Raw genomic sequence first — 12312 nt, 5'->3', positions numbered from 1 at the left:
GCTATGTCTCTATATACAGAAACAAGACAACCTGAAGCTAAATGGATGCCCACTGCAGTGTCCACAGGTCCAGCCCCACAGTGCACGCCCTGAGCTATGGCCTCTCCGGAAGGCATCGCTCCTACAGCCTCCACGCCAAGCAAGGAGCGTTAAGAGTGTGTCTCGGTTGCTTTGTTCTTTTTACAAACTATAGATATGTACAGTTGAGAACTCGGGATTCCTAGCCAATGACCATAGAGTTAACACACCACCTCACAAATTAAAAAAAGAAAGAAAATGCCAGAAACATCTTTAAATGCCTTGTCACACCAACAGCAAAGTGCACAGAGTGAGGAGAACACGAGAGCCTTTTCATTTTAAAAATGTTTGGAAATATGTACAACTTTGATACAGTTTCCGGGTGCTCCAGACACCCATGGCCACTTCACGTAAACCACTGACAATTGCTAGAGCACTCTGAGAGACTACGATAGAATCATGATCCAACTGGGTAATTCAACCTAATGGAGGCAACAGGCACACCCCAGGCGAGAGCTTGCGGCCACCCCTGCGCCCACTACGCTAAGGTAATTCACAAGGAGACAGGCCAACAGTTCCTTTTATTCATCCTCCTCCTCCTCCTCCTCGTCCTCGTCCTCGTCCTCGTCCTCTTCATCTTCCTCTTCCACCTTTTTCCGGGCAACTTTAGCAGGGCCCTTGGCGCCATCAAACTTCCCTTTAGACTTATAGTCTGCGACATCCTGGAAGGAACAGGGACGCATTCCAAATGAGCCAAGGGCAGAAGCAAAGCCGTCCCGGCCCCAGAATAAGAAAACGAGGGAGGAAGACAGGGCTGCTCTTTCCAGTATTTGTTTCCAGATTCAAGTTGGGTTCTCAGCCATTGCAACTGCAGAGTGAATGGGCGTTCAAGGGCTCTCGAAGTCCCGTGAATAGCACTATCGGACCCTCTGCCCGGGGCATCCCACATGATCCAAGTTCGAGGCCTGCCTGAAAAGCTGCCCCAGATACAAACATCGGTCGGAAGCCAGACCACCAGCACACCAGGCTGATGTGGAGTGGAGACTGTTCCTGTAGCCTGCCACCCCCGGCCCAGCCACAGCCAGGGCAGCTGACTGCTCACCCCATCCAGGCTCCCAGGGGCCCCAGCCCGCGCAGGGCACACTGATTCCCCTCTCACCTTCTCGTATTTCTCCTTCAGCTTTGCTGCCTTGTTGATGTACGGCTGCTTCTCGCTGTCACTTAAGTTATTCCACATCTCGCCCAGCTTCTTTGCCACATCTCCAATAGAGATGCCAGGGTTTGTAGATTTGATCTTGGGGCGGAATTCAGAACAGAACAGGAAAAATCCAGACCTTGGAGGGGAGAATGGTATACGTTAGATGAGAACCCACCAAAATGGGAGCTGAAGTCGAAATCCCGTGTGAAGTCGAAATCCCGTGTTCCTACCACTATGACTCCTGCCACGTGAAGAAATGTGTGATGCCATGCGCAATGTTACAAAGTTGTAGGTACCAGAATGCTTAAGACGCTTCAGAAATATATGGTGCTTCCTCAGTTCCTGGGAAGAGGGGAGAGAACGTGCCCATGGACCCTGACACCCAGAACTGGACTGTCTGCCTCCTTTCCAGTGGAAAGGCCGACAGCCAACCAGGCGCACAGCTCGCATGCACAGCCGTAACTCCGGACTTCCCTGGCCCTGCATTTTAAAGCTCAAAGTACAGAATGTTTTGCAGAGGTATCTCAACATTTTTTAGGTAAAGTTATCTTTTAAAAAATCTTTCAAGCAGAAGGAAAGCTCTTAACTGTTATCCTGAATCCTACAGTCACTTACGGTGGCCTCTTGGGAGCATTCGGGTCCTTCTTCTTCTTGCCTCCCTTAGCTGGTCCATAATCCTTCATTTCCCGATCATAGCGCACTTTATCTGCCTTTGCCATTTCATCAAATTTAGACTTCTCTTTCCCAGACATTGTCTGCAAAGAATAGGACCTGTTAAAGTCCTCAATGCAGTGAGCACGTACCTGTTCAGCTGTCCTGTAGTTAAAGTGGCAGCTGCTATAATCACTTGCAAAAGGGGACTTAAACCCTGGTAGACTCTTCGAAAATAAAAGCACACATGCAAAGTTCTAAAGACAGGCAAGACGAGTCTAAGAGGAAGAAAACAGCCACCTGGGGTTACACTGAAGGTAAGTAAGCACAAAGTGTGAAATCCAACTAGGACTGGCTCGAAAGACACAAGAGAAAAATACCTTCCACCTCTCGGAGCATTTCTTGGAAAATTCTGCAAAATTGACAGGGACCTCGGGGTTTTTCTTCTTATGTTCCTCTCTGCACGTCTGCACAAAGAAGGCATAAGCAGACATCTTGCCCTTTGGTTTCTTGGGATCACCTTTACCCATCTTGACTAATGAAAGGAAGAGAGAAAGAAAAACAAATACAATGAATATATACAAGATATACCAAAGGTGGCCATTTAGGAAGAACCCTCCTCCCCCCAGATGCCACTTGCAGCTGAAGGAAGAGTGGGGAGGAAATCAGTTTCACTGTCGCATGTCATTTAACTTTTGACCAGCATGAAGTGCGCTGGTTTGCGAGTTACTTCTCTGAGAGAGATCAAGTTGTCCAAATGGAACCAACCCAAGTTGGGTGGCTTAGAGGTATATTCCGACTCAGAACTACCACGTTTTGAAAACGACAATCACATAACGGGGAGGACACATGTGTAGAGGGCGCAGGTGGATGGCTGAAGCTTGAAACCAACGACTTAAGGCTAACTGGTCATCTGTTTTACTATGTTAGAGACAAAAATACTGTCACCACTGCCAAACACAAGATCCAAGCAGCAGAAGTGCAAAGAGGGAACATTTGAAATTTCACTATTTTTGAAGCGTTCTGGCTTATAGAAATGGCTTTTACAAGAAGGGTGAGCCGGCAAGTGAGCAGATATCCCTTGTACTACTAGTTCAAATCTGTCACTTCATCGTTACCTAAAGGGGGAGGGGAGACCAAAAGGGGTAGTCTTGCTCGTCCGTAAAGCGGAACGCATGTCCAGCCAGGAACACTTTCTCCAAAGTTTCCAAATAAAAATGCAGCTGTGGCGTGTCATCGTCCCTGTCCCACCCCCCCTGCTTCCCGCCATCTTTTCCTTTTCCCACACCCAAGGTCATCACGCAAAACTAAAGCGCTCCCCTTCGCAGGGACAGACCGAAGGGCTGAATTAGGGCCCCGCGGCGGCGGCATGGGTGCGGCGGGACGGGTCGCGGGGGAACCCCGGGCCGGCCATGGGCAGCGGGGCTCGGCCCCGCGCTGGGTCACCGGGACACACATAATTCACCTTCCATTTTGTCAAAAGCTTCCTGATGAAAGAAAGTGCCCCTGAAATCCGCCGCTGCCACCCCCGGGAGGCGCACGGGGTCGGGGGCGGCGGCGGCGGCGGCGGCAGCGCGCCGGGGGCGCGGAGCCGGGCGAGCAACGGCGGCGGCGACGGCGGCGCCAGCCGTGCCTCCGAGCCCCGTTCGCTAAAATGGCTGATCCGCGCGCGGCCGGCGCAGGCGGCGGCGAACAAAGCGGTCCGGGCCCCGCCGCCGCCGCCGCCTGCTCGCCAGCCCCCACCCCGCCCCGCCCAGCCCGGGGCTGCGGGGGCCGCGGGCCGGAGCCCCCCCGCCCCCGCCGGCGCGGGGCGCACTGCTCCGGATAACAAAGGCACCCGTGCGGCCATGACGCTCGGCCGCGCCGGGGCCCGCGGCGGCGACCCCGGCTCTCCACGCCTCCGGCCGCAGGCCGCGAGCGCCGGGGCCGATCCCGGAGCCCGCCCGGGAGCCGCCGCCGCCCACCCCGCCCACCCGCCCGCCGGCCCTCCGCTCGCCCGAGCCCAGCGCCGCGCCAGCCATGTTCGCGGCGGCGGCGGCGGTGCCCGGCGGGCAGGAGAGGAGCGGGGGGCGGCTGGCCCGCGCCCGCCCACCACGGGCCGCCGGGCGCTCCCGCGACGGCCATGTTAATGCAGAAGCAGCAGTGCAGCCCGCGGGTCTGCACGGCGCCCGCCGAGCCCCGGAGTGAAGTTTGCCTGCGCCGTAGCCCCCGGCGGGCAGCGATCGCCCGCCCCCCGCGGAGTCCGTCCCGGGCCGGGGAGCACCGGCCCCCTTCCCCCGGCCGCCGCCCCGCGCCGGGACGCGCGCCGCCCGAACCCGCAGCCGCCCCTCGGCTCGCGCCGCCGCAGCTGCCCGAACCTCTGGCTTCAGGGGGCCTCGGTCCCTGGGCCGCTGCCCCGGGGGCGTCGGCCGAGGGGGTGGCTCCGCGGAGGGAGCCCAGCCCCGACAGCGGGGAGCTCAGCTTGAAGCACTGAAAAGTTGAAACACCTGAATTGCTCCTTCCTTCCCGCACCTAGCAAGAAAGGAGGCGAAGGGGGAGGGAAGGGCGCAGGGAGGAGAGGCAGGGGGCGGCGGCGGAGCGCGCTCGCGGCAGCGCGGGCCGGAAAGTTGTGCGGGCGCGGCGGCGGCGGCGGCGGCGGCGGCGGCGGCGGCGGCGGCGGCGGCGGCGGCGGCGGCGGCGGCGGCGGCGGCGGCGGCGGCGGCGGCGGCGGCGGCGGCGGCGGCGGCGGGCGGTGCAAAACGTACCTGTATTGTTCGCTAGTCTGGGCAGCGCAGGGCACGACGCGCGGCTCAGCGCTCCACAGCCTCGCGCTAGCTGCCTCCACGAGAGCCGCCTGATTGGCCAGCGGGCTCCGCCGTTTAAAACAGCCTCCTCGCCCGGCCATTGGCTGCGGGCCTCATGAATATTAAACAGGCGCGGGCGCCCATTGGGCGCGGCCGCTGGGATCATTCATTCAAACAGAACAACCCGCCGGCGCTGGCTGCAGAGGCAAAACAGAGGAATAATAATAATCTCGCTGTCCCACCCCCCGCACCCCCGTCTTCGAACAGAGCTGGGATCTCAAAGGACTTTGGAGAGGTGGTCCCGCCATTCCCAGCGGCCTCGGCCTCTGGTGTCTGGAGGGCGAGGGCGAGTTCGAGCCCGGCTGCGCTGCTCTCTGCTCCCTCTGCGCCGCGGCCTGTGAGCCCCCAGCCCCGACCCCTGGCCCCCAGACAGCCCCCCCCCTCGCCCCGGGACACCTCCAGGGATCAACCGCGAGGGTCGACGGTCCTCCACCTCCACCGAGTTCCGCCGTGACTCTGCCGCTGGGGCCTGGCGGCAGCTCACTCTCGAATGCCCGGCGGAAGGCGGCTGCTAGCTCCGGAGACCTCTGGGTTTCGGCACTCTCACTCCCCTGCCCCGCCTGAAAAGCACCTGATTCTCCTCCCGCGGATCGCGCTCGACTACACTCTTTCCACTAATTGCCAGAAAGTCGATCTGTGCTGCAATTGCGGAAGCGGCGAGCTAGGTGGGCTAGAGGAGGAAACCGGAGTTTGGCAAAAGGAGAGAAATCATGGGAAGTAGTAGTTTTGCGGGCGGGGAGTCCCCTCTTCACTGCCTCAGTTCAGGCCCGCGTTCCCTTTGCTCTTCTGACACACACCCTGTTGAAGAATAAAAGTTCTCGGAATAAATGAATGAGATTTGACTTGGCCTTGGCTTTGTCACTGGGTGGTATGGCCTTGAGCCAGTCAGTTCTTTTGGGGGGATTCAGGCAATGGTTTTCAAAATGCGTGTGTTGAGGGGGACAGTGTCACCTCTAAGGGATGTTGGGAAATGCTCCATTACTGGGATATGCTGCTGGAATTTAATATGAGGACGGGATGGCCAGGGATGCCAAATGTCCTGCCTTGTACAGGAGAGTCACACAGGAGGAAGAAATGTCCCTTTCCAGATGCTAGTATGAGGCCTGTTGAAAAATATCTGAGCGCCCCCTTCCCTCTTGGAGATACCATGAGCATCCTGGAAAGAATGGAAGAAAAAAGGAAGGGGGAGAAAAAGGAGCACATTTCAAGGGTTGAAATTTAGAAAAAATAGTAGAAGAGGCATCATGAATTTCTATCGAAGTTCCCTTTCTAAAGCACTTTGGAAGGCCAAGATAGCCAGCTATCTACAATTCCCATAGTTAGAGATGAGACCCACCAAAAGATGAGTTTTCCAAATGCTGTTTCCAGAAACTGTAGCTGAGTTTGTGGTATGCAAGGGAGCTGACCTCACAAGACACCTGCCTCCCCACCCCCACCCAGCTCTTGCCAACTCCTCTGAATGTCCTGGGCAAGTCTGAGCCCCTGCAGCTGGCACTGCTGGGCTTCCAACATTAGGGATCCAACTGAGACCAAAAGGCAAAGATAGTGCTCTTTTGACAAGAGCCACAGCTATCAAGTCAGTTTCCTAGGTCCCCAACATACAGACTCTTAGGAATGCAGACATCTTAAGGCTCCCTCGTCTAAGGGTCCCTGTTAGAGCTAGCTGAGTGGTTGCCTACCTTGTGCTTGCATACCTCCACTCACAGTGAGCTTACCACCTCCCTTCTGGGCTGTCTTCCGTCTGGGGCTATCTCTGAGTCCTGGGGCCACCATCCTACACACAGTCCAATCGCTTACCCTTCAGAGATTTCACAGCAGGCCAAGTCTCTTCTCCAGGCGGACAGCTCCAGCTTCTTCCACGATCAGGTTCTCAGGGTCTGATCTGCCCAAGCCACTCCCCCCTCTTCTGTTTCTACCCTTCCCAGAGGGGAGCAGGGCCTCCACTTATGGTCTAACCAGTCTACAGAGTGCCCTAGCCTCTCAATGTTGTCAGGCCTTTCTAGGCCAGAGATGGGAGTCAGGGTCTCAGGAGGACAGGGGCCTCCTTCTGGTCCAGCCACCGCCTGGTGTCCTGGCCACAGTGGGAGGCTGCCCTTAGAAGTTGGCAAGCACCAAGCTGGGGGAACCAGAGTAGTCAGCCTCAGAGCCCACGGGCACGACTTGGCAAGCCCTCGAGTGGTTGGTGAGGGTCACACTTACAAGCACAGGGAAGTCACAAGCAGCACGTGTGTACACACTCACACCCAGGGCATTCCCAGGGGCAGGAGTTTGAAAGCCAAGCCAGAGAAATAAGAGCCTCTCCCGGCCAGAAGAGAGCTTACGGTGAGTGGTGTCCAGACATCACCGTCAAGACCCCCTCTTCCCTACCCGCTGCCTCCGATTTCTGTGTATGTACTTTGAATGACGAAAGGCTTCCTCCCATTCTTCAAAGGAAGAATTTTCATGTCTGCTCCCAAGAAAGCCACTCCTCTTATCAGGTTGAAGCACTTGGCCTGAAGCTTCGACCTGTGGTCACGCTGACCCGTGCCAGAGATGTGAAGGCTGTTGCCATGGTTCCCTGACCTGCCCCCAACAAACACACATATCACCCCAAGTCTCCAGGTCTCCTTCAGGCCCAGTCTCCCCAGTTCCTCCATCTATTCCACATGAGCCTCAGTTGGGAGGCCCCTCGCAGCCTAGGTTTCTCCTCAGCACGGCCTGTCTGTGGCAGCAGCTGGAGTGCAGGCAGTGCCTGGTAGGTCCCTACCTCAGCAGAAACTCTCTCATAATTCAATCCCACGTACACGTCTTGAATGTCTACTAATAAATAAATAAGAGAAGGGAGATGGGGTGAAGCGGGGTTGGGACTGGAGGGCAGGGGCGAGGCAGTGGCTTTGGACTCTGTCACTGACTTCATGGTGGGCCTTCTGCCATGTCACCTCAGCTCTGCCAGCCTCAGCGTCATGTGTCAAAGGTGATTCGACCTGCGTTATCTACCCCAGCCACTGTCCAGTCTGCTTGTGAGGTTGAGTGTGAAAGTGATCTGACTGTCACCTGTAAAAGGCCACCCAGGGCACGGCTAAGAAACAGCCTGGAAGGTGAAAAAAGTGACAGAAAGTCAGGGATGCCCGGGCATGGCCTGGACTCAGGGCTTCCAAGGCAAGTTGCCTCTTCTGTCTGCAGCAAAGTTCAGTGCCCAGTGGCTTGGCGTCGCTCCAACTGGTCAAGGCGCTGGAAAGCGCTTTAGCTACATCAATCCCCTTTGAGGTCAGGCCCGTCCACGCAGGAGAATCTCAAACCAGAATCCTGTAAGCCACTTCGCTGCCTGGAGACGTTAGGAAAATATTCCAAGGCAATAGGAAATATGACAGAGTGTGGTAAAGAGGTTTTCGATGCCTGTCAGTTCAAGACCCCCTTCCCCCAAAACTAAGGGGAATCTTCATCATTCAACAGAAATGAAACCCTGGTTCCTTAGACCTCACCGTCCCCCAACCCCACCCGAGGTCTCCATCTGAGCACCCAGGGCTTAAGGGTGACATCCCCGAGGCCCATCCAGGCCAGCCTCCTTTGAAGAATCAATGGAAACGCGCCAGGGTGGATTTCGGGGGCAGAGGTGGGGTCAGATTGTTGAATCACTTAAAATATGTTAAGGGCACTTGCTGTGAAGATCCCACAATGAGCACAGCCTTTCACTAGTAAACTGGGAGCCTTTGTAAATTCCAGTCTTCACAGGTAGGGAGTCTAACTGCTGGCTTCTAGGCCTTCCCAGGGCCCTTGCCCCACTCTGCTCACTCCCAGGGGATCTGGGGCCTCCCCTGGCACCTCCACCTCACCTTCCCTCTGCTCTTGGGTGGGAGTTACATTCCAACTGGACTCTTTTCCCGAAGAGAGGAAAGTGTTTTCCTACCAAGGCTCTCCGGCTCTCTTCTAATGGGATTGTAGAGCATTAGAGGCCCTGGCACCTCGGAAGCCCACTAGCCCAGCCCCCTCCTGCCACAGAGGGCCCCCCAGGAGTCAGTGGCTGAGCAGGGGCTGGAAGACTGGTCTCTTGACCCTTAGTGTCACGCTTGTGTTACTCTTTTCTTTTGGCCGCACCGTGGGGCTTGTGGGATCTCAGTTCCCCGATCAGGGAGCAGGGATTGAACCTGGGCCCCTGGCAGTGAGAGCGTGGAATCCTAACTACTGGACCACCAGAGAAGTCCCACACTTGTCTTACTCTTTTTTGTTTGTTTGTTTGTTTGTTTGTTTTTTGCGGTACACGGGCCTCTCACTGTTGTGGCCTCTCCCGTTGCGGAGCACAGACTCCGGACGCGCAGGCTCAGCGGCCATGGCTCACGGGCCCAGCCGCTCCGCGGCATGTGGGATCCTCCTGGACCGGGGCACGAACCCGTGTCCTCTGCATCGGCAGGCGGACCCTCAACCACTGCGCCACCAGGGAAGCCCTCTACTTTTTTTTTTTTTTTGCAGTACTCGGGCCTCTCACTGCTGTGGCCTCTCACTGTTGTGGCCTCTCCCATTGCGGAGCACAGGCTCCGGACGCGCAGGCTCAGCGGCCACGGCTCACGGGCCCAGCCGCTCCGCGGCACGTGGGATCTTCCCAGACCGGGGCACGAACCCGCGTCCCCTGCATCGGCAGGCGGACTCTCAACCACTGCGCCACCAGGGAAGCCCTGTCTTACTCTTAATAGCTCAGCTCCACTGTGGATGCAATAGCCATTGGCGAGGTGGCAGGGGCAGCCAGCGCCCTCGGGAAGAAGGGGTTCCAGGTGGGGAACAGATGGGAGGGCGGGGCCAGCCTGCGCCACCTCGCCTGCCCCCGAGGCCATGGGTCAGACCGCCGCGGGAAGGGAGTGCGGGAGCCACGATACTGCCCACACTGCTGCCCTGTGGGCACACAGTCCTCCTCCATGCAAGGCCATCCCGAGTCAAGGACGTGCCAGGTGGGCCAGGGTTCCTGGCGAAGATGAAGATGAAATGAAGGGTCCCTGCTCTCCCAGGCACCCAGTCCTGGGAGAGCTGTGATGGGGAAGGGCGAGGAGGGGAGGAGACGCTCAGTGGGGTCACCTCCGCTGACCCAGCCCATTCCGGGAGCAGCCCTGCCCTGTCAGGCCTTGAAGACTTTACCCACTGCTGGGTGACTGGGTCTAGACCGCCTCACCCCAGACCCCCTCCCACCTAGAGCGCAGCGCCAGATTCTCAGAGCCGCCCCGGGTTTCTGACCACCTGATACCACAGGCCCTTCTGTGGCCGCCCAAGTGATGCAAAGGCCCGGCTCTGACTCACTGAGCAGCCAATGGGCCAGCATCCCCCTCTTTGGGAAACGGTACAAACTGTTTCTCCTCACTTGAGCCAAAGGGATTCCTGCGGTGGGGAGGGGAGAGCTGAAGATTGCCACTTTCGGGATAGGAGTTGTTGCTTTTAAAATGCTCCCCGCGCCCTTTTTCTGGGCCTAAGTTTCCCGTCATGAGAAGGAGGGGCAGCGGCTGGTCCCTGGCATCTCTTTGGGCGTCATCGTTCTTAGGCTGGCCGATGGGGCTTCACAAAGAGAATGACTCTGCCATCTTCACCCACCCTGCCTCTCCCCCCAAACCAAAACGAACCTGAAATGTGGCCTTGCAAAGGCCCTCCACATGCCCAGTCCTCTGGGAAAAGGGCTTTAGAAACAGGCCCAGTGGCCAGTGATAGAACCTGACTGCCAAGGATGACACCTGTCATCAGCATACATGTCACCTGCCCCAGCAGCTTCAGTCTGTCTCTGCACAGCGGCCGGAGGCAACTTGCTAAGTCAGACCCTGTCCTTCCGCGGTTCAGGACCCTTGGACCTTTACCCTGTCCCCTCAGGGTACAGCCCAAGTCACTCCCCCTCACCACACTCACCTCTGATTCTATCTCTCAAGTCTCTCCTCACCCTGCCCCCACCTCTTCGCCCCTATATCTGCGAGGCTCTTGCCCTCACCTCCCTTAGATCTTTGCTCCAATGTCACCTTCCCTGACTACCCTATTGAAAGCTGCAATTCCGCATCCCCTGCCTTCCTATTTATCCACGTGCACTTAACACGAGCTCATGAGAGCGGACACCTCTGTCTGCTCTGTTCTCTGCCATCTCCCCAGCGTGTAGCACAGAGCGGGGACTCCATTCAGATTTGTTAACAATGAGTTTTCCATCGACTTTGACCACTTACATTCTTAAGGCAGAGTCCCCACCCTCAGGCAACCCACAGTCTCGAGAGAGCAGACACACCAACAAGCAGTAAACGGGTCGAGGATGAAATAAATGTCAGCAGAATAGAACAAGCGAAGGCCAGAGGAAGGTGGAGTGGGTCTGGGAAGGCTTTCTGAGTACAGGAGGTCACGTTGAGCCTGGCATCCAGGGTTAGTGAGGGTTCCACGGGCTGAGAAGGAGCAAATTACCGCAGGCCATGGGGAAAGCAGGACCCGTGAACGGAGGTGTGAAAGTGTGCACTGAACTGGCGTGAGGACTCGACAGCTACTGTGGCCAGGAAACGGGGCAGTAAGAGCCGCTCTGGAGACACAGAGGTTGTCCTGGCAGACACAGTAGGTTTTCAGAGGCTCCGGAAAATGGGCAGCCATGGCAGAATTCTGAGCAGGTGGTCACCCAATCAGAGCTCCATCTGAGAAAGCTCTCCCCTGTCGCTGCGGGGGTGGGGGTGGGGGATGGGCCAGAGGGGCCCAGAGGCTGGTGTGGGCCAGCATTTGAGACCTTGGCAGCGAGGGTGGGGAAAGTAGCTGGATTTGTGACCTGCCCACCTCCCAGCCAGAGCCAGCGTGATCTTTTTTCAAATTGTAAATCTAGCTGTCACGTCAGCCCTCCATGGCCTCTCCTCCCCACTTCTGCAGACCAGAGCACACCCTGCGTGCTTCTGCAACCTCTTCCCCACCCTCTGCTCCCTAACCCCAGCGGGCTCTCTAGTGCGCAGGCTCTGGAGCGCACGGGCCGCGGGATCTTAGTTCCCCGACCAGGGATTGGACCTGCGTCCCCTGCACTGGAAGGCGGGTTCTTAACCACTGGACCACCAGGGAAGGCCCCCTTCACTCTTAATGCCAGTTCCCTCCACAGGCCCTCCTCTCTCCCATCCCTGGGAGTGTGTGCTTACTTGCTATTCCTGCTACCTTGAGACCTCAGCCCAGCCCCCAGCCAGTGAGGGGACATCCCCTGCCCACACTTCCCTTGCTTCCCTCTGGTCTCCTTTGTGGCACGATTGCTTGTTGAGTGTCTGTCTCAATTGGGCTTCTGCCCAACGAGCACGTGGCTGGGGACCCAGGAGACACTCTGATGCTGGTGTGGAGGGAACGCCCTCGCAGAAGGAGGCGGCGGCCCTCTCTGATTGGGGGGAGAGGTGATGAGAAAACTAGAGGACCAGTGCCAATTCCACAAAGGACTTCACTCAGCCAAGCAGGGGAGTTGCATGTATCTACCCGACTCGTGGAAGACAGCCCAAGGCAGGCCCCTTCGGCTGCCTGGTACCCAGGGCAGTGCTGTGGGACCGCAGGGAGGGTGGGGACTCCCATTCTTTGTTTCTCAGCCCTGGAGTCCTGCGGTGGATTTGCAGCATTCACTAGGGCTCTGGCTCACAAAGGGAGCTCCCAAGTCCGAATAGCACC

General features: G+C 57.5%; 1 protein-coding gene across 2 annotated transcripts; it reads right to left on the bottom strand.

Annotated features, from left to right (window-relative positions):
• Window positions 1–211: 211 nt before the first annotated feature.
• Window positions 212–7154, bottom strand: HMGB3 (high mobility group box 3). 2 transcript variants are annotated; one of them, XM_065900502.1, is made up of 5 exons: window positions 4612–4686; window positions 2248–2402; window positions 1832–1971; window positions 1178–1352; window positions 212–740 (listed from the first exon to the last, which is right to left on the bottom strand). In XM_065900502.1, exons 2-5 carry the CDS (start codon window positions 2395–2397, stop codon window positions 600–602), a joined length of 606 nt encoding a protein of 201 aa, XP_065756574.1. In that variant the 5' UTR covers window positions 2398–2402; window positions 4612–4686; the 3' UTR covers window positions 212–599. The 2 variants fall into 2 exon arrangements, with proteins under 2 accessions (XP_065756574.1, XP_065756572.1); XM_065900500.1 differs by lacking the exon at window positions 4612–4686 and adding an exon at window positions 7106–7154 and having other exon boundaries at window positions 600–740.
• Window positions 7155–12312: the final 5158 nt, after the last annotated feature.

Source organism: Phocoena phocoena, chromosome X, assembly GCF_963924675.1.
Source record: "Phocoena phocoena chromosome X, mPhoPho1.1, whole genome shotgun sequence".
NCBI classification, from domain to species: domain Eukaryota; kingdom Metazoa; phylum Chordata; class Mammalia; order Artiodactyla; family Phocoenidae; genus Phocoena; species Phocoena phocoena.
This window is presented reverse-complemented; position numbering and strand designations above follow the sequence as displayed.